Here is a 26133-nt window from a genome sequence, read left to right as displayed (position 1 = left end):
TTTATTTTGCTCCCTACCCGCCGCCGGCTCCACCGTAATCCTCCATTGCCCCCGACTCGTCGACTCGTCTTTCAACCATCACTCCTTCTATTTCTCGATAACGCTTTCTCTCTCCTAAAACAACCCTAAAACCCTGATTAAACCCTCAATAACATCAATTAAAGTAGTAAATTTGTAGTTAAAGAAGCATGGGTCGTTCAAAAACACCTTCGAAGAAACCGCAACCTCGTGGTGTTGATTTCAAGGTATGAATTAATCTTGCAAGTGTTTTTTTGTTGAGTTTTTGATGAATTTGTGATTAATTTAATTTTTTTTGTTTTTGTTTTTCAGAAATTTAAGAAGAAGTTGGGCAGGAAGTTGCCGCCGGCTCATAATGTTACCAATACTGAAATTAAAACCAAAGGTATTATTATTAATATTATCTAAGTTTGCAATGTTTTGTATTTACTTTGATTTCGAATTTATGAAAAATGAATTACTTTTGAATTTTTGAATTGAGTTGTTAAAAACTGAATTTTTAGTTATCGTATTTGTCAGTGTTGAAAAATGAATTACTTTAGAAATTGGTAATTTTGATTAATGTCGCGATGTATGATATGTGTTAATTGGATAGTGGAGGCATATGCATAGTGCTCACTATGCATTGTTAAAACATCAAGCCTAACTTCAAAGAACATGAAGACTAACTCCGATGAACATAAGAGCTACTTTGTATAACTAAGATGATGTTATGTTCATTGGAGTTTATGTCATAAGAGCTAATTCATATAACTAGAGTTTATGTTCGTTGGAGTTAGTCATCACGTGCTGTGAAGTTAGGATTGATGTTCAACGAATGCACATTGAGCATACGTATCCACCATCATATTTGCAGGGGTATGTGTATGCGCAAGTGCTAAACTGATTTCATGCTGAGTTCCTTTTGTTTTTTGAGCGCATAAATGCTTAATTTTATTAGTCCTTAGTGGTTTACATTTGCAATGGGTGATAAACATTAGGGTAGTTATTTAGCTTATATTCCCTTTGTTTCTATTTGTTCTTTCATTGAATGGGTTGTCACAACTCACAAATACAGAGCCAAATTGTGACAATTAATTACTTAAGATCTTGATAGATTTGTCCCAAAGTGTATTTTTTTAAGTACTAACTTTGTAAATTTTACAACCACGTAATTTAAAATATACCTTTTGAAGTTTGCAAACAGGAAGAACAAAATGGAATGAAGGGATTATTAAGTACTTCGAATGTTCTAATGGATCAATAATTCATGTCACTTTGTTTTCAAAGTTTATTTTTTAATTTATGTGTTGCTTCCCATGATGCAATGGCTGGTTGTTATTTATTAATGGTTTCTTAACGTTCTGGTGTTTGGGCAGCTATAATTCTTCCGGAGCAAAGTGTGGCATTGGATAAAGAGGGTGTCGCTGTGAGCAAGAAAGGCCTTACCTTAAAGGAGCTGTTGCAACAAACATCTCATCATAATGTCAAAGTTCGTAGAGGTCTGTGTCGACTTGAAAGCCTTTACTCAATTGGTGCTATAATACATCTCTTTAATGCAGAAATAGCTTATACTTTGTGTGTGCAGATGCATTGGTAGGTATCAAGGATTTATTGCTTAAATTCCCAGCGGAGCTGAAATTGCACAAGAATGCTGTTATTGAGAAATTGCGTGAACGTATCAGTGATGACGATAAAGTACTTCGTGAAACTCTGTTTCAACTATTTAAGTCCATTATCCTTCCAGGATGCAAGGAGGTAAATTTTGTTTGTGTAGCTACGTATAGATGATTGGTGGTTTTAGTATTTTACTCTTTTTTTTCCCTTTACAGTGTGGTAAAGCTATGATGGAACTTGATAATTTTTTTTGCTGATTCTAAAAGTTTGAGTCAAGAATATTTTGTGACATAATTCTTTTGTAGATCTTTTTTATTTGTTTCATTATATGTGAATTGCATGTCTAGTATGGGTAGTACTTTAGTACTTTCAAAATATCTTTCAGAAGAAATTATACTTGTAAAACTCTTCCAAGCCTTTTTAGCTGTACTTTTTTTTTTTCCTTATTTTTTTTATATAAAAGAAGTTTAGTTTCCATGATTGATGTGATGGTGAAACTCAAAGCTTTTTTTTGCCTCTAGTCATAGAACCCCTGCTCGCATATAAATAGTACAAAAGCTAAATGACTCATGATTACTGTAGCTTATATATTGAACAAAGAGAAAGGCCTAATAGGTAATGATTAATTCATATATATTATTTGCAATGGGTAGTTATCCTATAAAAGTTTTGTAAGCTTGGAATTTTACTTCTTGGTTTAGGTATCTCAATAAGATTAATGCACTTCATGTCCTCCATAGTATGGGCACCATGGATCGACCATTTCATAAAGCATGGCAAACTCTATCAATTGGGCTATTGTGCTGTAGATTATTGCAGTTGCTATTACTTGATTAGTTGGCAATGTAATCTATGGTTTTATCTGCATAGGCCATAGGGTTGTTCAACTCATTCTTGCTTTATTTTTTCTTCATTTGGATTGATCATGTTTAATTTGTTTGTTTTACTTTATTTGTGATGTTCTCATCTTTATGTTACTTCATTTTATCTTTTGAAGGACATTAAGGGGGCTCCTATATCTCTTATTATGGCGTATATATTCAAAGCAATGACAAATTTAGCAATTGATGTTCGCTTTATGGCTTTCAAATTCTTTGATCTTGTGGTTCAGACTCATCCTCCGGCCTTTTCCACGTATGCTGAAAAGGTATAATGTGTTGAGCGTTTTGCTTGTGTTTCAGTTTCTTTATTGTCGACTATTATGAATTAGAATTCTTAGGTGTTTATAGGTACAGGTACACCCAAGGCTTTATTTCTACTTGTTTGCTTCCAAATGAACAACGAAGAAATTCCAAAATGAGCAAGATATAGTAGCTTTGGGTACACCTAGATCTAGGTGTGCACTGTAGTGTGTGCCCGATCAGAAGTATTTGTGGCCTTTATTATGGGTTTTGCCAACCTTGTTTCCTTAGTTCTTGCAAAGTTTTTATCAATGATGGAGTTTATGAGTGGAATCATGATTTGTGGGAAGTCCCAAGAAACCAATTGAACCTTATGCTTTGCTTTACTTTGCTGGCATTGTGATTGGAGAGAAATGGTGACATACTTAAAGATTATATCCAATTGCACTCTTTCGTTAAAATGTTGAATTTAGCTATCTTTTACCTCCTATTGCTCTCATGGTCAGGTTTATTTATTTATTTATTTAATATATCTACTACTTCCCTTTGCAATGCATTTAAAGTAGTGATTTTAATATCTGTTAGCGTGAAATTGGAAATGGGGAATGAGAAACTCAAACAACACACACTAAAGGAAACAAGGATCACAAATTCCTTTTCTAAACCTCTAAATCAAACATGTCTCCGCTCCTTTGAATTATCACTAGGCAGTAGGCACTTGAGACATCTGGTTAGTTAGTGTGCTCTCCATGTCAAGGTGGTACACTTGGAAAGAATGGAACCCATAATGTTTATGGTAGATATTCTTCTCATCAAAGTTTGAATAATCTTTTAGGAATACTTAACAAGAAAAATCCCAATTATTGGGGTTCTTCTCATTTTAGTCCGAACTATTCATTAACTCAAATTAACCCCAACTGTGAGAGGATCTTTCTCAAAACATCCAAAATGACCTACTACTTGTAAGACTGGTAAATTATTACTATATTTTTTTTTATTCTATTGAAGACTAGATCTTTTTCCGTTTCATTACCTTGCCTAGCTTCTATCTCCACCCGACTTGAACCCAGGCCCTAGACCACGGCAACATTCCTCACCACTCCCTCAAGACAACTGCACCACTAGACCAACTCCATGCAATGTATCGGGTCGACCCACACCAACCACAGCAGCAACCCATGAGAGTATATGCAAGAAGGCACAAACAACAACCCAAGGGTCAGGAGCAGCAACAAGGACAGCAGCTAAATGACAAATGATGTAATTTGATTATGTAAATTGTGGTAAAGGGCACAGCAGTCACCTTGTCACACAACAGGACAAATGACAACAATGATTAGGGCTTTTTTTTGTGTAGGGCAGTGCTGATATAAAAAGGAAAGGAATGTAAGAGTGGCAGTGTGTGGATTTTTGGTGATTAGTAGAGTGTAGCCTAGCAATAGAACAGTAGAGTAGCCTCCAAGAGAGTATCTTTATTGATATTCCTTTGTAGCCGCCAAGTTTTAATCTTTCAATTAAAGCCCTCAACTTTCCCCTATCTTCTATCTATATTCCGCATTATCTGCTTATTTTGAGCTTGAATAGCTAGTTTACTGCAAACTTGGTATCAGAGCAGTTCGATCCTAACCATGGTGAGCACTTTATCCACGAGAGTGGAGGCTGTGGAGGAAAGGATGGTAACGGTGGAGTCTCAGCTCGCAGCCATTGAAGGAAAATGTGACTTACAGGAAGCTCACCTCAAGAGCATTGCTGACAAACTCGGGACTCAGGAAAACACTATAGAGAGAGCGGTACAAGCAGCAGTGGCGGGGGTATTGGAGGCTGAGCGGAAGCGGTCGGAGGATGCTCTGGCTAGAACCGCGGCAAGGCTAGAGGACAGTATCGATCGGTTTCGAATCGATCATGAGAGGCTCGCCGCGATTGAAAGGGAGAATAACCTAAAATTTCGCGAGGAGATGAAACGGGCCGCAGCTGGTGGCCAAGGTGTTAGACCACCACCCATTATTCAGCCTGTGGTGAATTTTGAAGTCGAGGTTAGCCAGAATCACGACCACGGAGAGAACGAGCCTCGTAATACGTTCAGAAGGGGATGGAGGGGTGACGACGAAGGAGAAGAGGTACCCTTCGAGTTCAGGAACTGGCAGAATGGGGGCGGAGGTGGTGGTCAATGGAAGCACAGGAAGTTAGAGATGCCCCTCTTTGAAGGAACAAACCCGGATAACTGGATGCTCCGAGCCGAGATGTTTTTTGAATTCTACCAACTAACGAAGAGAGAAAAACTCGGAAGCTTCGGTGGTGGCTATAGACGGAGCTGCGATCAAGTGGCTGCAATGGGAGAGAAAAAGGAGACCGGTGGCCGGATCTCAAACAACGAATCTTACACGAGTTCCGACCGTCACATACCGGATCTTTGTACGAGCAATGGCTTGCCGTGGAACAAACCGGCACCGTGGAGGAGTATCGGAGGAGGTATATCGCTAGCAGCTCCTTTGGAAGGGATACCTGAGAATATTATGATGGCTCAGTTAAATGGGTTGAAAGGGGACATTAAACCGGAGCTTCGAATGCTGGGAGCCATGGAACTGGCGGGTCGGATCGAAGAAAATAATAGGGTTAGTCAGACTAAGAGGGTTCAGTCTAGTGGGTACAAGTTTGGCCGGCCCAAAATTCCCAAAATTCTTTTAACCCGCCCAATACTCCCAAACCAGGTGGGTCTGGGCTGATCCAAACCTATGGGGTGCCCAATCATTCCTTTGGGCCAGCTAAGACATGGGCCAAACCTTCAGAATCTCAAGGCTCAGCTTCTGTGAATATGTCGGGAAACCCAGGCACCTCTCAAACTCGAAGCTCCACCTTTACTCGACGGCTAACTGAGGCTGAACTACAAGAAAGGAGAGCCAAAAATCTGTGTTTCCGGTGTGACGAGAATTGGAGCGTGGGTCATCGGTGCCGAAGGAAGGAGATGAGTGTGTTATTGGTGGCCGGGGAGGACGGAGAGCCGTGTGCGGAAGACGAAGAGGACAGAGACGACACGGTGGCTGAAGTGTTGCTATGTTCTGTAATTGGGATTTCAAACCCCAAAACTATGAAATTGCGGGGGGGATTGGCGGGGGGCACTGTGATTGTCATGATTGACCCCGACGCCACTCACAATTTCCTAGCGGCGGAGGTGGTTCGTGAGAGGGCTATTCCGGTGTCGAGAGGAGGCGACTTCTCAATGGCTTTGGGGGACGACGAAGTAATCAAGGGTCAGGGCAATTGCAAGGGAGTGAAGCTGAAACTAAATGGGGAAGTCACCATTGTTGAGGACTTTCTACCCCTCGAGCTCGGTAATGCCGATGTCATTTTGGGAGTGCAGTGGTTAGAGAAATTGGGCGCCGTGACCACCAATTGGAAGTCACATGTCATGAAATTTAAGGTGGGGGGGATGCCAGTTACTCTCATTGGCGATCCTTCACTTGAAGCCACCCAAATTAGTTTGAAAGCCATGATAAGAAGCTTGTGCAAAGAAGGGCAGGGTGTGATGGTAGAAATGAGTAGGTTGGAGAAAGGAGAGATCGAGGAGGAGGGGCAGCCACAACCTCCAACTTTCCTAGCAGCATTACTAGAAGAATTTAAGGCCGTTTTTGACATGCCCACAGGCTGCCATCAAAGAGAGCATGCTATAGTCTTGAAAAATGGCAGCGACCCAATCAGTGTACGGCCTTATAGGTACTCCCAGGCACAAAAGGATGAGATTGAGCGGTTGATTCAAGAAATGTTACAAGCCGGGATCATCCAACCATCCACAAGCCCCTTCTCAAGCCCGGTAATTCTCGTGAAAAAGAAAGATGGTTCGTGGCGGTTTTGTGTCGATTATCAGGCTTTGAATAAAGAGACCGTGGCGGATAAATTCCCGATTCCGGTGATCGATGAGTTACTTGATGAGTTACATGGGGCTAAATGGTTCTCTAAGTTGGACTTGAAATCCGGGTATCACCAAATTAGAGTGAAATCCGAAGATGTCCACAAAACGGCCTTTCGCACTCACGAAGGGCACTATGAATTCCTAGTTATGCCCTTCGGCTTAACTAATGCACCGGCAACATTCCAATCTCTAATGAATGAAGTATTCAAGGCGCACTTGAGGAAGTTTGTTTTGGTGTTTTTTGATGACATCCTTGTGTATAGTAAGAAGGAAGAGGAACACAAGGAACATGTGAGGGTGGTGTTAGAGCAATTATCGAGGCATAAGTTGTATGCCAACCTTAAGAAGTGTGAGTTTGGGAGAGAGGAAGTGGTATACTTGGGTCATGTTATCTCAGAGAAAGGGGTAGCCATGGACATGGATAAGGTGAAGGCGATGGTTGAGTGGGAAGAGCCCAAAAACTTAAGGGAGTTAAGAGGGTTCCTTGGGTTAACCGGGTATTATCGGAAATTTGTGGCCAACTACGCCCAAATAGCCGGACCACTCACTTCCCAATTGAAGAAAGATAGCTTTGGGTGGACTAAGGTGGCAGCCGAAGCATTTTCAGCTCTCAAAAGGGCTATGACCACAGCCCCGGTGCTTAGGATGCCGGATTTTCAGCTTGAGTTTGTAGTGGAAACGGATGCGTCGGGTTTTGGACTTGGTGCCGTGTTGATGCAACAAGGTAGGCCTATAGCTTACTATAGTAAGCTACTCGGGGTGAGGAATCAAGCTAAGTCTATATATGAGAAGGAATTGATGGCGGTTAGCTTGGCGGTGACTAAGTGGCGACATTATCTTTTGGGGAGGCATTTCATCATTAGGACCGACCAACAAAGTCTAAGATTCCTAACACAACAAAGAGAGGTGGGAAGTGAGTACCAACGGTGGATGCGGAGGTTAATGGGGATGGATTATGAGATCCAATACAAACCCAGTCCATCCAATAGGGTGGCCGACGCTCTCTCGCGAAAAGGAGGGACTGTGGTGCAGTGTGGGGCCATGATTTCCACACCTTTGGTGGACTGGGCCGAGCTTGAGAAAGAGTTGGAGGGGGATACTTGGTTGGCTGGCTGAGACAGTCCTTGGAGTACTCACCCCGGGTTTCACTTGGAGGGTGGCAGGGTGTTGTACAAAGGAAGACTTGTTCTTCCCAAAAATTCGAAGTACATTCCAGTGCTTCTTAAGGAGTACCATGATACTCCAACGGGGGCCATGAAGGTGAGGTGAAGACTTATTTGCGATTGGTAGGAGGATGGTTTTGGTCGAGCATGAGGAAGAGAGTAGGGGAGTATGTGCAACAATGTGGGGTCTGCCAGCGGAACAAACCCTCACAGCAAGCCAGTGTCGGTTTATTGCAGCCCCTCCCAATTCCGGAGGTGATTTGGGATAATATAAGCATGGACTTCATAGAGGGATTACCACTCTCTAAGGGGGTGGATTCGATTCTGGTGGTGGTGGACAGGCTGTCCAAATACAGCCACTTCTTGGGTTTGAAGCACCCATTTAATGCTCTCAAGGTGGCTGACCTTTTTGTGTGGGAGATAGTACGACTTCATGGATTTCCTTCCTCCATTGTGTCGGATAGGGACAAGGTATTTATGAGTATATTTTGGAAGGAGCTCTATCGACTTCAAGGTACTCATCTTAAGAGAAGCACCGCATACCACCCATAAACGGATGGCCAAACGGAAGTAGTTAACAAGCTGGAAACATACTTACGGTGCTTCGTAGCAAGCAAACCCAAGGCTTGGGCTCAATGGCTTCCTTGGGCGGAGTATTCTTATAACACCTCTCCTCATACCTCCACTAACATGACACCTTTCAAAGTGGTTTATGGTAGGGACCCCCCGACGGTATGGAAGGTGAAGCAAGGTTCAACATTGGTGAAGAGCTTGGAGGAATGGTTGCTTGAGAGGGATTTAATTTTGGATGAGCTTAAAATGAACCTCAATCGAGCTCAGCAAGCAATTGATGAAGGCCAATGCTGTTCTGATGGCCATAGGAGGAATGTGGAGTTTGCAGTGGGTGATTGGGTATTCCTCAGCAGCCATATCGACAACAATCAATTGCTAAGAGACCATATGAAAAGCTGGCTGCACGTTTCTATGGACCCTTTGAGATCTTGCAGCGTGTGGGGAAGGTTGCATACCGCTTGAAATTACCAGAGGGGAGCAAGGTACACCCCGTATTCCATGTTTCACAGCTGAAAAAGGCTGTGGGCAGCCTGCCTGTTAGCCCCACCCTTCCCACTCAGCTCACTGCTAATCTGGAGTTGCTGGCAGAACCTGAGGCAGTCTTGGATGTGAGGCAGAGGACAGCAGGTGGCAGAACCGCTACTGAAGTGCTGTTGAAATGGCAGAACCTCTCAGACTTTGAAGCCACTTGGGAGGATTTTGATGCTATTAACCTCCGTTTCCCATCATTCCACCTCGAGGACAAGGTGAATGTCCGGGAGGGGAGTAATGCAATGTATCGGGTCGACCCACAGCAACTACAGCAGCAACCCATGAGAGTATATGCAAGAAGGCACAAACAACAACCCAAGGGTCAGGAGCAGCAACAAGGACAGCAGCTAAATGACAAATGATGTAATTTGATTATGTAAATTGTGGTAAAGGGCACGGCAGTCACCTTGTCACACAACAGGACAAATGACAACAATGATTAGGGCTTTTTTTTGTGTAGGGCAGTGCTGATATAAAAAGGAAAGGAATGTAAGAGTGGCAGTGTGTGGATTTTTGGTGATTAGTAGAGTGTAGCCTAGCAATAGAACAGTAGAGTAGCCTCCAAGAGAGTATCTTTATTGATATTCCTTTGTAGCCGCCAAGTTTTAATCTTTCAATTAAAGCCCTCAACTTTCCCCTATCTTCTATCTATATTCCGCATTATCTGCTTATTTTGAGCTTGAACAGCTAGTCTATTGCACTCCACTACCTCGCCCTAGTCGGACAGCTAAGTGTGTTGGTGTTGGGTGGAAATGCAGCGAAAATCAAAGAAGATTGAGACATAGAAAGAAAGGGAGGCTAGGGAGGGTGAGGGAAAGGTTGCTTGGTGAAGTCGGCAGTGAAAACTGTGGAATTATTAATAAATTTGGGACTCTCAATTGGTTGATTAGCTTAATGAATAAGCTCTCTTAGTTTATAATGGTGAGCGTAGTGCCGATGTCTTTTGATGGAGGAGGATGTGTGAATTACGCAACTTCAAGGCGGTAGTAGTTGCTGTGTTTTTGAGGGAATGTTGTTTTTTTGTGGAAAGTTTGTGAAGGTGGCCTCAGTGATGGTTGGCTGTCGGTGGTGGTGGTTCAAGTGGCAAGTGATGGGGGGGGGGGGGCAGCTATGGTGGATGGTTGCTCCTCCATATACTGTTGGAAAATTAGGGAAGGATATTTTTTTTTTTTTAAACTGTGGGTAAAGAAATGCATGAAAGGGAAAAAATTAATTAGATAAAAATATAAACATAACCAAAGCCAATTAAAAATTGACACACCAACCTTTTAACCCTGTGAATAGGTTAACACAAAAGGGAGGCTGTTTTGAGAAGGCTACCAACATAAATGGGATTATTCTAGGTTAAACTATAATTTGAATTAAAATGAGAAGACAAGTGTAGTTGAGATTATTTTTATAATTTTTCCGTTTTTTTATTTTATTTTTGAGGCTATTGTACTCTTGGAGTAAAGTTTGATCTCTTAATGATACTTGAGATTTTCTGATTTTGTTAAATGAATTGCCTCATGATAGCTTGAAGGCATGCATCATTTTGCTCTTAGGCCTCCTTTTGTGTTATTTATATATGGGTGGACGGGATGGTATCCCCTTGGCATCTCTTTAACTTGTATCTTCAAAAATAATCAAGAAAAGAAAATTGCCATTGCTCTCCTTGATTAGAGTGTTGAGAAGACAGAACCAAATGAACCTACCTATCAACTCATAGTACTGTAGCCTGTAGGAGTCATGTAAGCCTATGACTGTAATGTCATAATGAAATCCTGCAACCAGAGATATACCATGAGTCCATGACTGGTTTTATTTTACTTTGGTAATTTGTTTTATTGTATTTGAGCTTTGGGCAGTAGTTTTCCATGAGAAATACAATAATACATTGTTTCAAAAAAAAAAAAAAAAATACAATAATACATCTCTCTCTAACTCTACTCTTCCTCATCTCCCTCCCTATTTTTTCTCATCCCGGTGTGGTCTTTGATTTTTTGCCCTTTGTATGTTCTGCTCTCCTGATTGACTGCAGGCTCTGGAAAATTATACAGATCTACTGCAGAAGAACCAACTTTTTTCGGAGGAGAAAAGCAAACTCAAGTTTGCTCTTTCTTCCCTGATGCGCTGCTTGTCATTGTTGCCATCAAATGGAAAAGAAATTCATTCTTCTGGACAGGTACCATCCTTTTTATTATTAATATTTCGAACATCTAACCTTTGGTCTTTTTTTTTTAGGAGTTGGTTATTTTTTATTTTATTTTTTTCTTGCCAATATTGTTTTTTATTCTGATTCAAATTTAAACTTTGCCTTTTTTTGTTAGCAACCTGGACAAGTAATAATGATCTTCTCCCCCTCCTCCCCCCCCCCCCCCCCTCCCTTTAGTAATTGTTTGAAAATCACATAAAGAATATCTTTGAATTCAGTAAAATCATATTCTTAATGTTTGGAGTTATTTACCTCTGAAAGCAGTTGTTCTTATTTAACTCAGATAAATATTTGACCTTTAGAGCTCATGAGAATTGTGTTCTAATTTAATACATTGATGTTGTACTTCCGTAGTTTGCTTAAATCAATAAAATTCAGATCTTACTAGGTCCTTTGTATGGCTTTCTCTACCAAGGTCTTAGGAAAGCTTTTGTTTACAGAAAACGAGCTTGCGATTCAACCTTTTTCTTTTTTTTTTTCGTATTGGTTCTTAAGCCATTAAATTAATGAAATCTTTGACACAGACGTTGTATGCAGTCAGGCAAACCAGATATACAGTATCTTTCACTTGTATCTTTTTGCAATGCAGCCATTCTATATAGTATAGAAGGGCCTAAGAGACAAGAGGAACAAAAGTAATGAAACCATGGGCTAGTCCAAAGATTCACTTATCCTAGTTAATTTGTAACCCTAGTCAGTAATCCATGGTCTTCAAACTCATTGTTCCAAAAAATTTGTTCATACTGTCTCAATTTTGTAATGCTGACTTTCATAATGGTTACCAAGGAAAATTGCACTAAGGACTTCAACTTAGTAATGCAGACTTCCAACAGAGAGCACAAAACCCCCCCTAAAAGATGAAGTGTGCATGTGACCTTGTTCAAGCACCTGTTTACTTAAAGTAGATTTCTCTTTTATATAAAGCAAATAAGTATAGATGAAAGTTAATCTTTAAATGACAGGCATTAATGTGCTTTAGCCAAGAGTTGATACTGGTGCTGCATCCAAAGTTGGCACAAGGAGTATGGAAAAGCCTTTTCTACCAATGATATGATTCTACACAATTTATAGGGCTCTACACATGATGGGATACCATGTTGTTTGTTGTTTCTAGATGATATATATTATTGGGGGATGAGACTTGACTTGTGGCTAATTCTGATTGAAGCTGTGATTGCAAAATTTAGAGCGGTGTCATTATAGTGCTGTGGGTTTGAATGAGGATGTAGTATCTTAGATGAGGCATGTCCCATAGATGAACGTTAGACTTTAGATTGATATGAATACGTTCCTGAACTTATTTGTTATTTGCATGAAACACTTATCATATTTGGCCATATAACTGCACCTTCTACTGCTATTTTCAGTCAGCCTTTTTAACTTCAAATCTGAACTCTTACCATGTATCTGTCTTTAGATAATCAGTTTTTAAATTATTTATGATGATGCAGACAAATGCTGAAAAAGAAGTGTTGCATGCTTTTGAGAGAGACATGCCTAATGATTCTACTGGTATGCAATGATTCTCAATACTATGCTTTGATCTTTCCTTTTTTTTAAATGCTTAAGATATAAGTACAAATTATTTAACTGTTATTATGAATAAAGATGATTGAAAAACAATGCTTACCTGTGCTGTAAAAGCTTTCTTGTTTGTGGTCATAAAATTTTGTATGCCTCGCTTGATAACCAGTAATTTTCAATTTGTATATGTATTCTGCATTTGGAGGCAATTGCTCAATGCTCAGTGTTTAATGATAACTTAAAAAATGATAAGTGTTTTCTTGACTTAGGTGACATACTCAAATATTTTTAACACAGTTTTTCATGACAATTCTGTTTGTTTTGTATACTGTGTTGCCCTTATCGGTATCTGCTTCACTGATGATATTTCTGCTTACTCTTAAACAAATTATTATTACTTTTATATTGTTTCTCTAAGGTCTTACGAAGAAAATCTTTCATTACAATATTTTAAGCCCTAAAATTGTTGTTGCATTTTCATTTTTGTCCCTTGTAGCTATATTTCTTAAAGGTTTCGTTAGTTCTTCATTTCTTTGGTACTTCTCTATTTCTTATAGGAAATTAAAGCTTGTCGTTTAAAATTTTCCTCCAATCCCTAGATCATAGTGCTTACACCATTAAAATTTTGGGCTTACTGTCAAAATATTGCCTGTTGAATTTTGATACAGCAATTTATGACAAGCTTCTCGTTTCTGTTTTTGCAAAGCATTTAGTTCATTAGAATCTTTGGTTTACTTTTTATCTGCTTCAGCAAGTTGAGCTACTCAAATTTTTTGCCTATTTGGATATATATGACTAGGTCTTTTAGTCGCAGCTTTTATATCCTACCTACAAGAATGAAAAAGTGACAAAAGGAAGTTTTGCAAGAAATTTTTTCATGCCTTTTATATAATCTGCCTTTTCTGCTTAATATTTGTCTATCTTTGTCACTTATTGACTCTTTTGACTACCCACAAAGTAAGTCACGGTCCTGTACCACCTGATAAAGCACCACCTTCTAAGCTATGAGAGAAAGATATCATTAGAGAGAGAGAGAGTGAGATGGTGTTTAGTGAGAACGCTTAACTAGTGTCTAGATAGATAGAGAGAGAGGGGGAGAGAGAGAGAGAGAGAACTGGTATTTAGGGAGAATGCTTAACTAGTATATTGATATATATCACACTTAACATATTGAGAGAGAGAGAGAACTGGTGTTTAGGGAGAATGCTTAACTAGTATATTGAATATATATAACACTTATGTTTAGGGAGAATGCTTAACCAATGTACTGAATGTGAGAGCTGGTGTTTAGGCAGAATGCTTAACTAGCGTATTGAATATATATAACGCTTAATAGACTCAATTGGTGTTTAGGGAGAGCGCTTAACTAGTTTGTGTGTGTGAGAGAGAACTGGTGTTTAGGGAGAATGCTTTTCAGATTCAACTGGCGTTTAGGGTCTAAAATGCTTCTCATCTTCTTATATGAGCCTAGATGTTGTTTATAAGAAAATGTCTTTTCTATTGTTTTCAAAAAAAAAAAAAAAAGGATTTATAGCTAAAAAAGAGGATAAGTTTTCATTTGCTATATGTCATGTGGTTTTGGAGAGAAAATATTCACATAATTACTTCAAGTGTCCCCCACGGTTATTACTTTAATAATAATTTATAGATTATGTCCACATGCTGGCTTTGGATAGGATTTTGAGGAAAAGATTTCAAAAAGAAGCTAATAGATAGAATTGATGACATGATGTGTTACTGTTCTCAGCTTGGCCTTGTGGTTGAATCTAAATCCTGCCATCCCACTGCAAGATGAGCTTATGTGTTGCACCGCATTGGCAATTTTGTTTCTTGAACCTCTTGTCAGAAAGTGGTGTGTTCTTAAAGTAATGATTTTGAAAAAAGAAATTTTTTTTTGTCATGTCTTCAATGTAGGCCATATTTTGATCGTTGGCAAATTGAAGGATCTTGTGCCAGTTCTCGTCAACTGCTTCTATGGCTTAATATCAGAGGCCTACTCTCAACCTCAACTTGATTCACATTCTTTTGACTGCATGCAATCTACACTTCATAGCATAGATCTAATTGTCCGGTACAAGGTGTATGGAATCAGCAAGTATCAACAAGATGTACGTACTTCTATGTCCTCTAATCCAAGCACAGAGATCCATGCACAGGATGAGAAGTTCCCTTTACTTCTGTTGGATAAGTTGTTTGCTGTTTTCCCCATGCAACCAACTCGTGCTGTTTCTGAGGAGGTATTCACTTTTTTTTTTTATAAGTGATTACATACTTTTTGTGATCCTCATGACTTACACAAAACATGTTCTGTTGTGATGTCTGCATGATATCCTGAATATTTTGTTTTCGGAATAGGCTGGTGGAGTTGCATCCTCATCATTTCCAATAAGAGTATTCTACTTGAGATATTCTGATGATGAAAGTAGGATAGCTCCAATTTTAGTTGCTTGCTAGGAATCTTGCGTAATAATCTAGAAACTAGAACCTATTTAGAAGAAGGTAAAAGTATTGTGAAAAAAATTCACTTTTGGACTATTTTAGTGCTTTTTGGAATTGAAATTCAGTCAGGACTGCTTTAAAATCAAGAAATTTCAAAATTCCTTAGTTTTCTGGTTAGATAATTTCTTCTCCAAGTGCTTTTGTTCAAGTGACTAAGTGTTAAGTATGGGATTCAAACCCATCTTATCTGCTCTAAAGTGGAGAATCTGACCATCCTCATCTTCATAGTGATTGGGTGAACTTCCAAAAAACTCGATTAATTCTCAAGTCAGATAACACAACTGAGGAATAACATAGGGATTAGGCTGTATATATATGCTAAAACAAACTTGGAAAGCTAGAGACTACTATTATGAAACTAAATACCTAGAGTGAGAATATCATTTGCTACAACTATTATGAATGCTATAGAACACATAAAATGAAGAAATGCACTTTTGGGCCCATGATTCATTCCCATGATAATTTAGTTGTGCATCTACTATTAGCTGTATAAGGCGAGACATAAATTCCATCTCATCTCTTATAATCTAACTTGGTGAAGGTGACATTGCTAAGAACAGTGTCTTGTATGTATATTCTTTCAATGAGCTTGCTTTTTGTACTTTCATTGCATGATATTGTTGCTTGCTTTTCATGGTTTTTCACTTGTGTTCCTCTGAACATAGAATTATGCATGAAGATAATATCCTATAAAAGTTTGAGTTGCTTTTCTTCTTGTGTTCTCCCCTGAAAGATTTAAAGAAGAATGTCTTATATGCATGCCTTATATGTATGACCTCTGTTGTCCTATGGAAATTAATTGCCACCTATGCAACTTGTTTAATCATGCTAGCTGCTGGATTTATAAGTGGTTGTGGTTGTTATTTGATTCACCTTTTTGTTTTTGGTTGACAGGATGATCACTATGATCGCAGATATTACATATTAAATGCTGTAATATCCCGAATATTCTTTACTTTCAACCAATACATCTCCCCACTTCCTGTTTTGTGTGAAAGGTTCTTGAGCTTCTTAAAAGACTGGCTTTTTGAGGTTTGTTCTCTTGTTACATATTCGTTGAACTCAACAAATAATATATGACTGGCTACAGATTCTGCATGTGGGGGTAGTGAACTGACTTTGAGGCCTTAAGGGGAAGCCGGACAGGGGCATTTGGAGAATGAAAATACAACATCTTTGAGCTTGGGTGTGTCCTTCAAATATTTCCATCAAATCAGGCTAGACCAGAAATGTTATACCACATAAGATTAATACCTGTAAATTTTTTAATTAAAGTAGTTTATTATAGGGGAAGAGAACACAATTTTACTGTGGGTTAAACTAACTTTGCTACCGTATATTTATGGGCTAAGGCTGCTGGGGTTTTCTAGATTATACAACAGGGGAGATACAAAGGAACTGGGCTATTTTGTAAAATTATTAAGTAATTATTTGCAAGACTGTGTCCTTTTGTTGTCTTCTCTTATTTTGCTGTGTTTATTAATATTTTTCTTATACATAGAGAGAGAAATAATTGTTTTTAGGAAATTAAAATAAACACCCTGAGTATGATACTGAGTCTTCTGGCAGATCTTATTACATGAATCTATAATCTGCATGGGATAATGGATGTGGCATGTACAGAAAACAATTGATAATTATAATTGATGGATTTTATTTTTCTCTGTAGAATATCATAGTTATCACAGTTGTAGAAATCATGTGATGATGAGTCTGGTAAACTTTAATGAGAATCTAACACAATTGACTTTGGTATATCTGCCAGAAGTATATTTTCGAGTTCAAGTTAAATTCCGGTTCTTGAAATTACTTTTCTTCTCTGGCCTTCCCCTAACTATTCCGTTGCAAAATGGACATTAGCTGCTTTGATGACGTATGACGCCCTTATTGTCTTTACTGCCAACTTATTCAACGAGTTTATTCTCTTGTGGATTTACAGTCATCGACCCATCACTTCGTAGACCTTTTCTTCTGGCAATTGTATCTCTATTATTCATATTATTTTGGGCCTATCATCCTTGGAAAATTGATATTGTGAGTATTGCTATATGTTTCTCTTCTTTATCTACTATGTAACATGTTTTTGGTTTTAACTTGCAGTTGTATAGAAGTAACGTTTCCGATAAAGCATTTTATGACAAGCAACTGCCTTCTCTGGTTCCTTTTATTCCATACCTTGTATCAACTGTAGATGACCAAGATCATCACCTTCTACAGGTCTGTTCCCTCACTCATACCTTGATTTTATTCCACTAAATTCCAAAACTTATGGCAATGACTTTGAAGATCTTGGCAGGCATCTTCTTGTGTAAAAAGATGTGATCTAATAAATTCAGAAACTATGGCACACGCTTTGAGGAAGAGATAAAGTAATGTAAACATACAAATTAATCTAAATAATTTATACACGTAATACCTAACCCATCTGCTATCTCTAATCTTGGTGTTAAAATTATTTGATCAAGTTGCTCGTTACCTACTTTAATCAACTTCTAAAAAAGCGTGCCTATAGGTTGTTTTGCAAATAAAAGAAAACAGGGGAAGTACATCATTACCTTGTGGATGTATTGGAATTTTCACAGTGGTCTGCGGAATCGTCGATATTGTGATTCCAATGTAATTTATATTTCTATGTTTTCCTATAATTTTTTTTTTAATTGACATATTGTACGAATGTTTTTTTCTTAAAAAATATGCACCAAGGATTGTTTTCTGCATAATGATATCTGGTCCATCTTGATGAAATAACAAGGGAAGGCAGATTTAATTATTATAGTGTGTAAAGCCATTTATAAAAATTATAAAAATGTAAGTGCTTATATAGTCACTTATGTGAAATTTGTAATTCTTGTAAAAGAAATCAGAAGATAAGTGCTGATACCAATGCAATACTAGTTGAGATTCTAGATTAAGGTGGAAACATGGGACATAATTCTTGTAAAAGAAAAGTAGGTCATGTAACTCTTGAACTAATTAGAAATAAGGGGATGCTTGGTTTGGATGGGGTATAGGGAATGAAATTGAAAGGGATAAAGGGGGAAACGAAAGTATTACCCTTTGATATAAGGTGTTATCTGTGTGAGTTATTCACCCCCCTTCCTCTTCTCTCCACCGATGCTCCACCAACTCCATCACTCTTATGTTGATCAAAGGTTGTTGGGTGTTTAAGGGTTAGGGGTAAGAGTTATTCCTGTGTGTGTGTATGTGTCTGTGTGAAGGGGGGTGGGGGGGAATTATGGTAAGAAGGAAATTGGGGACTTGTAAGCATAAAGGGGATGAAAAAACTGAACAAACAAGCATTTTTAAGGGAATTAAGATAGTTGATTACCTTTCCCATTCTTGAAATTCCCAAACCAAACTCCCCTTAATTGGTAATGAATAATCTACTTCAAGTTGTTTGGAATTCTATAGTTGTGGTTTATAGGTGTAAAGTTGATGAGATATTTTTTTCAGTCTGTAGTGTGGTTAGGAGAGACCAGATGTTATTTTGTGAGCTGGGATAGGTCAAGGGTGGTTTGGGTTTCAAACGTATAGTTCCTGAAAACAATTTTTTGTTGATGATGATTGTGGGCTTGTGGCACCAGTTCTTATGAATTCGGAACTCTATGATGACCATCTGAATGCCATTCAGGTCTGAGAGTTGTGTTTATGACTTGGATCTGTTAAGAGCAATAACACTTACATTTAGAAATCTTTGGCTAACCACTCGGGGCTGTTCTATCTTTGTCTTATGTTGGCTGGAGGACATCCCCACTTTTTATCCAATCATAGATTTTTTTTCCTTACCTGAGACTGTTAAGGTTTAATAAGTGTAGAGGTGATTTATTGTGTCTCTCTTTTCGTATATCTCCGGCCTACTTCAGCTGGGGAAAAATAGGACCTACAGAGGATCAATGTTCTTTTTCCTGTTAGCTTAGCTGGATAAATATGTGCAGTGGAAAGAGAACATTTATTGACCAAAATGGAGAGTTACAAGCTACATAAATGGGAGTAGGTTCTGCTTGTAAGTTTATATTCTTGCTCATGTAAGGGAAAAAAGATATCACCTATAAGCTGATTTATTTATCTGGATTTTCCACAATGGTGAATCACGTATACAAGCTGTTACTTCAAATTAAAGATTATTAATAGTCTTAGTGTCTTGTATAGTTGTATGGTTGTTGAACTCTATAAGAAGATAATCAATATTATTTATCGTCTGCTGAAAAATATATTGGTTTCGTGACTCATGATGATTTTTGACATCATCCCTGATATCTGGATAATACAGTGTTCTAATTGGTTTTTGTTTCAATTAACCTTGTCTGATTCTATAATGTTTTTGTCCACTTATGTATACTTATTTAATATAAATTGCAGGCTTTTACTACAGCATTTGGGAATTGCAGTCCTGAATCATCATTAAAAATGGCTTGCCTGGAAGCTGTTGAAGAGATGCTTGTTCTTGTAAGCTATCATAAACTTGCATTTATGGTTTTATATTTGTTAACAAAATAACTTATACAAACAGAAGGGTGGTGGAGAGGACTAATCATCCTGGTATCTTAAGGATAATATAAATTACTGTCATAAACTGCAGAACTGGTTTTTTTTTTTTCTTTTAACAAGGAAAATTGACACTAGCAGTCCCAACTATCAACGTTCTTTAAAAGGATCAAACTATTGATTAACTCATAGCAATCCCAATTAGAGGGGGATCCTTCTCAAAACAGTCCTTGACCTCTTATGAATCGTTAATGGCACCATGTAGGCACCTCCCTTCATTCGCTATCTCTTTCTCTCTCCTTTCCTTTCCTTTCCTTTCCTTTCCTCCCTCACGCCCTTTGGTTGTATGAGGTAATATTTTGAAGTTGGTCATCTTATTAATTTTATTAACCTTAAGGTGTCATGATGATAACTGTTGATTTTGGATTACCATGTACTATGTGATAACCATGCTAAAGCCACCTTTGCTAATTGCAGAAACAAGAAATCCTATTTTCAGATGCCGCTGATAAAGAAATACTGGACTGTCAGAAGACTTGGATACATGAGATTGGGCTGCTTCTGAATTCAATTAGCAATAAAAAGCCATCAAGCTTCCATGTATGAGCACAGCCTTTGTAGATATCACAAATAATGGCTTCCATGTTTCTTTTTGGCTTTCATAATGACTTAATTTTCCCCTACATGTCATCGCATCAATTTGACAGGCAGTGTTGCATCTTTTGCTTCACCTAGGACAAATTGGACTGTCAAACAGCGATCTTGCAGTGGAATATGACAAACTTCAGGATGAATTGCAAAAGTATTACTGCATAAAATCAGAGAATGGTGAATTTATAGCTCTTTTTCTTTTTCTCTTTTCTTTGCGGGTGTCATCTTCATCATCAATAGTGATGTTTTGGTCTTTGGATCAAATAGGATAACAAGATGAGCGAGAGGAATTACATTTATACTTGAGACTAATTATTATCTAATTGTCTGTGAACTTGACTGTTTCATCCTCCAATCATTGGTGTGCTCAATTGTGTAACTAAAGATAGTGGTATTTAAAAAATAAAGCATTCATTTAATACTATACCCTGATTGGCTCTGTTGATAAACAGGATGATTGGAGATTGCAGGGACACACCTCCTTTTATTTTTCAATTTGCTAAAAGGTGGTCACAGCAATTTTACTATTAAGATGAGATTAATTACATCTCTAGGATTGATGTGGTGTAGCCATAGTGAAAGGAGTGATAATCTAATGTGTACTATATAGTTTTCTGATCTTATGTTCCTTTTTGGCTTCTTCATTGTTCGTACCAATTTTTTTAAAAAAATGTGTTTCATATACGTTCATCTCCTTTCCTTGCTCGTCAATCTTTTTTGCATTTGCTCCACCGCTTTCTTCTGTTTGTTTTTAAGATTTGGTATTAACCCTTCCCTCCACCCCAAGCATATTGTGCTGTTCTTTGATCATATTCTTTTTGTATTGCAGGTCATTTATGTTATGGCCCTTTTATGGAACTTTCCAAAGAATCTCAAGAACTTTCCATTTGCTGTCTCTATTACTTTTCTTGTCTGAAAGGACAATTACTTGCCTCACTGGCATTATGCTGCTTATGTAAGCAATTTCTATCTTGTATGCTAGAAAATTGATGTCAAATATAAGTTCACCTGAAACAATAGAATTGGTAGTAACATGTGGTATTATACATTGAAGTTCAGTACTTACTCTGTTCTTTGTTAATTGCAATGTTGAGGATTTCACGCTTGCAATGCATATCTTTTACCATTAATAACTTGAATTATGTTTTAGTAAGAATTGTATAAATTTGATATTTTGAAAGTATACATCAAACAAAATCTCTCATGACTATTTTTCCAAATGTAATAATTAAAAATAGGCGATCAAAAGGGTGTGTGTGAGTAATTAAAAATTCCAAACATTGCAATTAAAAAAGACCGGAGGAAGTATAATATCAAGATTCATTGGAGCATGTCAAAAGAGACTATTTATGCTGCTTGCTACAGTGTCTGGATGAAATAGTTTAGCTTAATTCATGAGTAGTCGTCTTCTGTGGAGCCTTAAACCATGAATCTTGATATTTGGGAGTGAAGTTAAATCTTTCCTTTCTAGCTATTTGGCTGCTGTACTTAAATATTTATTTCTATTATTGATTTCAGCTCATTCCTTGGAGCCCTCTGTCTTATTTCGGATCATAGAAGTCCTACATTCATCTTATAACGCTGGTCACATCCATGTTGTTGACTACATCAGTTTCTTGGTCACTTTACTTTCACAATACGAAATATCTGGTAAGTGATGTACCCATTTCATTACAGGTGCCATTGACTTTCACAATATGAAATATCTGGTAAGATCAAGACGGTAGAGTTGAAAATTCAGTTCCTATGGAACACAATAAGCAACCTCAAGGTGAATAGTACCTTCAGTGGAAAGGATTGTTAGTGTGACCCTTGCTAGTAAAATGATGCACATGTACATGGCCTTTATCAAACACAGAGGTGAATCTGAGGTACCCATTGGGGGTGGGTGATGTAGTTTTGAACCCATGGAATTGGCTCTCTATGGAAAGAAAAAATGTGGAATGAATTTTTTAGCAATTGTTAATTGTGATGTTTCTTATCTAAAGAAGGTATTCATCATCAGGGTTTGATTTATTATTTTCTCATTGAATATTAAGGATGTCTTGTGACTCTTGTCCGGTTTTCTTCGTGTATCACAATCTATTTTTCTTATTCAATCAATATAATACAGTTTGTTGTTTTTTGCCTTGTCATTGCAGAGAAAACCTGTAGCACAATATTGAAGGAGGCTAATCTAGCAACTTTTAGATCTGTCACTGGACGTGTCTGCTGTTTCCTAAGTCAGATGGGAGATCCATCACTGCTTTTTCAGATATTAGAGGATGTTGTTCTTGACCATATAGTGAGTTGGCTAATTTTTTTCACATCTTTTGAGTAGCTCTCATTGTTGTTTACTCTTTCTCTCGTGTCCCAGTCTTTTATATTAACCCTACTCTTTAGTGGACTATCCAAACTGTATTAATTTTGAATATGCTGATTCATCCATACAACTGGTGTAATTTCTCATGGAATTTTGACTGTATCTTTTTTTCCTCAGTCACAGAAATTACCTATTCATAACACTTGTGCATTGATGGGAATGCTTATAACTGTGGACTCTAGACCGACAAGACTTTCAGAGAAAAGCATCATTAAACTTGGTGATATTATGTTGAGTTACATGATTGATGTTGCACTTGTAAGTGTTATTTTGTTTCACTCTTGCTCCTTAACCTCACCATTATTCTGTCACAATTGGCATGCCTATATGCACACACTTGTGCCTTTTTTTTTTTTGGCTTGCTGTCCAAAATTGTATTGAGTGATTATTTTTTTTTTTTAAAAAAAAAAAATTCCATTTATGTTTTCAAAATTGTGTGAAAGTTGCTCTTGTGGAACTGTCACATTTTGATGGCATACCTCTTTTTTCTATTGACCATGATTGTAAAAATTGATCAAGTCCCTTTTTTGTCACTGCTGCATGTGTGAACTCATTCGTTTTTTCTTATCATATTATTTTGCACTTTGGATGTCTTCCATCTAGATAAGTACATCTCCAAGCTTCCATCTTGACTTACATTTATCTCCACTTTCTTTCTTTTTTTTTTTTTTTTTCTTTTTTTTTTTTCTTTTTTTTTTTTTGGTTTGTTAATGGTGATCAGATTCTATATGTGCTCTTTTCTGCATGATATGTGTATTTAGGCCATAAATACTGTTTAGGCCATTGGAACATATTTTTTTGGCAAGTTTTTAAATCTTACATTCCTTGCAGATCTTTACAATAGTGGAAAGACATAGTTATTTAAAAGAAGGAAAATGAATCCCTTTTTATCCCTATCCCGCTCCCTTTTCTATTCTTTACATAGTATAATTGAAAATAATTCCCTCTAGATTTCCTTGAAATTCCCTAGTCCAAAAACACTATATGCCTGATAATGATGATATTTTTTTTTCTGGTATTGTGAACTTCTGTTTTCAATGGTTACTAGTCGATTGTTGAACATTATATGAGGGCTCGCTTGAGTTTATGGTCTTTATGCAGTTGTTTCCGGTACCCGAGGAGGAGCAAAAGGCATCCAGTAACTTCTATGCATGGCACGATTATCTCCTTCCTTGCTTTTTTCTGCTGGATAGAAGCTCCACATTTTGTAAACTTCTACTTGATAGAATGGTATCTTTGGTTGGTGAATCTGGTGAATTACCTTTCTTGAGAGACACTCAGCTTACACGAGATCATCCTAGAAAAATAAGAGCTCTTGTTTCCATTTTTATAATGATGTCCATGGATAGCAAAATGCGAACAGTTCTTTCTACATGCCAGACAGAAATTGATAACATTTTTCAGAGCATACTCTTACTACAGGTTTGTGCATTGGTTATGACTTTCATCTCTTGAAATTCCTTTTTTTTTTTAGGACAACCCTTGAAATCCTTCTGTTTTTTAGAAATGCGATCCTTTGTTTCTGAATTTAAGGGGTAATGATAGGATAATATTGCTTTTGCATTTGATCTCTTGAAATCATGGACTCCTTTGTTACATTGTACTCCACAGTATCGCCTTTCATCTTAAAATTGAGGCTTAAGCTTCTATTAAAGCTGGAACTGAGGCTTTTTGAACTTTAAGTAGTGTTTAATTTGACTCTTGGCACACACTTTAATTGCCCTGTTCTTTTCCTTTGAAGCAGTCCTCCATGATGAGCAGCATGAACATTGAACAGCAGCATCAGGTACAAAGTTCTGTAGAGAGGTTGAAGAAAAAAATTAGTGAGATGTTCAGCATGACATCCTGATATCAAATGCACTTTCAAGTCAAGTAGTACAACAGACTTGATCTTCAATCCCGGTGTCATGTGGTAATAATATTTATCTTATTGGGCTTTATCTTTTGCTCTCTTCATTAATGGCACTCTCTTATTGTATTGGTATAACATATTCAGTGCATAATCTTCTATCTTCTACCCCCCCCCCCCCCCCTCCTTCCCCCCACCCTCAAAATGTTTCTAAGAAAACCATAAAAAAACAGAGAATTATGTTGAGAGATTGGTATGAGTGTATAACTTTATGTGGCTTGTGATCTCTGATATTATCTTTGCAACTTAATTTCTGGAAAAAAATATACATTGGAAAAGCCAAATTTATCTTAAAACCATTACTATATTAAAAATAACGTTATAGAGAGAAACTGAAGTATTATATGTGATTGTGTATTCTGGAATCTGGATGGCCAGCCTCACTCCTGCAAATGCTCTAATGTTCTTGAATCTTGATTTTTGTGCTTGCTGATTCCTTATATTGTTATGATAATTTTTTATTATGTAATTACCTGTATTCTGAAAATGGTTGATAGTATAATAATCCGTACTTTTTTTTTAGATGTACTGAATTAAGACATTGAGTCATTTCTGTTTCGATAAAAAAAATATACGATTTCCTCTTTTTAGTTGTACTTTGCCTCTTTTCTTATTAAACTTTGTGAATTATGGCCATTTTTTCGTACTGATATATACAAAAATAGTCATGTGTGATCTTGTTAGGAAATACATAGTACATGTTTTGTTGGTGAATATGCCATTCTAATGGCAGAGAGCCATATAATATTGGGTGTTTGTTTCAATTTTTTTCCTCAAGTCTCTAGTTTATAATTTGCTCCCCGGTTTGGTCTTGGGTCAAGTATCTCTATTTTCCCATTCTTTATGCTGCTTGTTTTCAAATTTCAATTTCTCACTTTTAACTTCATGCAGCCAGCTTAACTGCTTAAGCATCTAAGCTAAGCTATATTTAGCTCTTCTGCTTTGAGCTTTTGAGTGTTGGCAACCTGATCACATATGCTCTGCTTCGTTTAATTAAATTGTTATGAATTATGATGGCAAGTGTAAAATACAAATGCTTCCAAAACTAGTACAAGGTATTTATTTTGAATTTTATGAAAAAAATTATTGTTTCAACTTTTAGGTTCATATGGTTATTTACGGAGTAATAGCTAGCTCCTAGATGTTCTGCTTAATTTCACTGCCAGTTGACTTATTCAAGGGTGAAAATCTAGTTATCTGGGTGAATTAAGGTATATAAGTTGCCAGAAAGTATAATATTTTGTTTGTGAGAAATATTTTGCTTATTCTTTGCTCTCTTCTCTTAGCAGGGATTATCATCGTGAAAATGGCGGATATATATCACGAAATACACCAAAATTTGAATATATACTTCTCCAGGCTACCAGAGTCGTCATAGCTGCAATTCAAATGACGGGAGCACTGTTGGGGCTAAGTCGTTACTCACAATTTTGTTAGGTATATGCTAAACTTGTCTCTATAGTTTAGACTTGGGTTATGTTCACTGTGGAGCATACATGACTTCTTATATGCAGATGTTTGGAAATTTTCATTAATATTAGTGCTGTAAACTTTACTGTAATATGATTGTGCCCTTCTGAAATTCTTACCCGGTAAA

General features: G+C 37.4%; 1 protein-coding gene across 2 annotated transcripts; it reads left to right on the top strand.

Annotated features, from left to right (window-relative positions):
- On the top strand, positions 1-26133 carry LOC145568950 (uncharacterized). 2 transcript variants are annotated; one of them, XM_081628329.1, is made up of 20 exons: positions 1-245; positions 331-403; positions 1377-1499; positions 1586-1755; positions 2612-2761; positions 10930-11073; positions 12555-12615; positions 14542-14864; positions 16024-16161; positions 17230-17346; positions 19489-19575; positions 20092-20214; positions 20322-20442; positions 21095-21220; positions 21784-21915; positions 22407-22549; positions 22745-22885; positions 23729-24049; positions 24372-24539; positions 25826-26133. In XM_081628329.1, exons 1-19 carry the CDS (start codon positions 189-191, stop codon positions 24474-24476), a joined length of 2655 nt encoding a protein of 884 aa, XP_081484455.1. In that variant the 5' UTR covers positions 1-188; the 3' UTR covers positions 24477-24539; positions 25826-26133. The 2 variants fall into 2 exon arrangements, with proteins under 2 accessions (XP_081484455.1, XP_081484456.1); XM_081628330.1 differs by having other exon boundaries at positions 25823-26133.

Source organism: Chenopodium album, chromosome 11, assembly GCF_948465745.1.
Source record: "Chenopodium album chromosome 11, dcCheAlbu1.1, whole genome shotgun sequence".
Taxonomy (NCBI): domain Eukaryota; kingdom Viridiplantae; phylum Streptophyta; class Magnoliopsida; order Caryophyllales; family Amaranthaceae; genus Chenopodium; species Chenopodium album.
The sequence above is the reverse complement of the archived record's forward strand: the minus strand, read 5'-3'. Positions and strand labels throughout refer to the sequence as shown.